A 1,182-nucleotide genomic window follows, 5' to 3' on the forward strand; every position below is an offset into this window, starting at 1 on the left:
GAGGTAGTTCCAGGACAGGCTCCAAAGCCACAGAGAAACCCTGTCTCGAAAAACCAAAAAAAAAAAAAACAAAAAACAAAAAAAACAAAACTATGTAATGTGTGTTTTCTCCACAGGAAATGGATCCACCTGAATATATCGACGGTACTAAAAGTGATCTCATATTCTTTCTGAGAAGTGTTCCAGGACACAATAAGATGCAATTTGAATCTTCAATGCACGAAGGACACTTTCTAGCTTGTGAAAAGGAGGGTGATTTTTTCAAACTCACATTGAAAAAGAAGGATAAAAATAGAGATAAATCTGTAATGTTCACTGTTACTAGCTTACCTCAGAGTTAGGTATTAAGCATTTTTGTGTACCAGAAAGATGACTAGATTACATGAGCCTTATGATAATCCATTCTGTGTTGCCATAGCAAAATACCCCAGGCTGCATAATTTATAAAGCAAACAGGTTCATTTGTCTCATGTGTCTAGTCCAATTCCTACGTCCTGGTGAATAGCCCTGGCTGCATTACAGCATACAAGGTAAAAGGAAAGGAATCAGCTGCATGTGAATTAGCACATGGGTGAGCCTCACTTCATAGCAACTCATTCTTGAGAGAGGCTTCAGCCCTTCCCAATGCTGGAAGCCTCGGGAGCTGTTCACCTCCCACCTCTTTAATATATCACCACCTCAACACGGTTATACTGGCGATCAAGTTTCCAGCAAATCTATTCACGTGACAGTGAAATAGATACTAATAATGACCTCAACATGCCATTTAAGTATGATACTAATTATGATATTTTTTAAGTAGCACTTATGGGTTAGTGAGATGGTTCAGTGATTAAGAGCACTTGCTACTCTTCCAGAGGGAGATACACCACACACACACAATATATATTCATATATATGCATACATATACATATATACATATGTATACATATATGTATATATGTATATATACATATGTATGTATACATATATACATATATAAACATATAAACATACATGTATACATACATGCAATTTATGTATGTGTATATATATGTATATATATGTGTGTATATATATATATATATACACACATACATACATAAATATACATGCAGTGGGTTTTTTTTCCATGGGTGTTATATCCCTGGAACTGAAATTAACAGACAGTTGTGAGCTTCCATGTGGATTTTGGGCATTGA

General features: G+C 35.4%; 1 protein-coding gene across 1 annotated transcript in view; it reads left to right on the top strand.

Annotated features, from left to right (window-relative positions):
* The window catches only part of LOC101991988 (interleukin-18-like), a 19,917-nt gene extending 19,453 nt beyond the window's left edge, over positions 1–464 (top strand). The window contains exon 6 of the mRNA XM_026778955.1: positions 117–464. Within this exon, the coding sequence (XP_026634756.1) occupies positions 117–341 (225 nt within the window). The 3' untranslated portion in view covers positions 342–464. The remainder of the gene's footprint in view (positions 1–116) is intronic.
* Positions 465–1,182: the final 718 nt, after the last annotated feature.

The sequence above is a fragment of the Microtus ochrogaster genome, chromosome 5 (genome assembly GCF_000317375.1).
Source record: "Microtus ochrogaster isolate Prairie Vole_2 chromosome 5, MicOch1.0, whole genome shotgun sequence".
Taxonomy (NCBI): Eukaryota; Metazoa; Chordata; class Mammalia; order Rodentia; family Cricetidae; genus Microtus; species Microtus ochrogaster.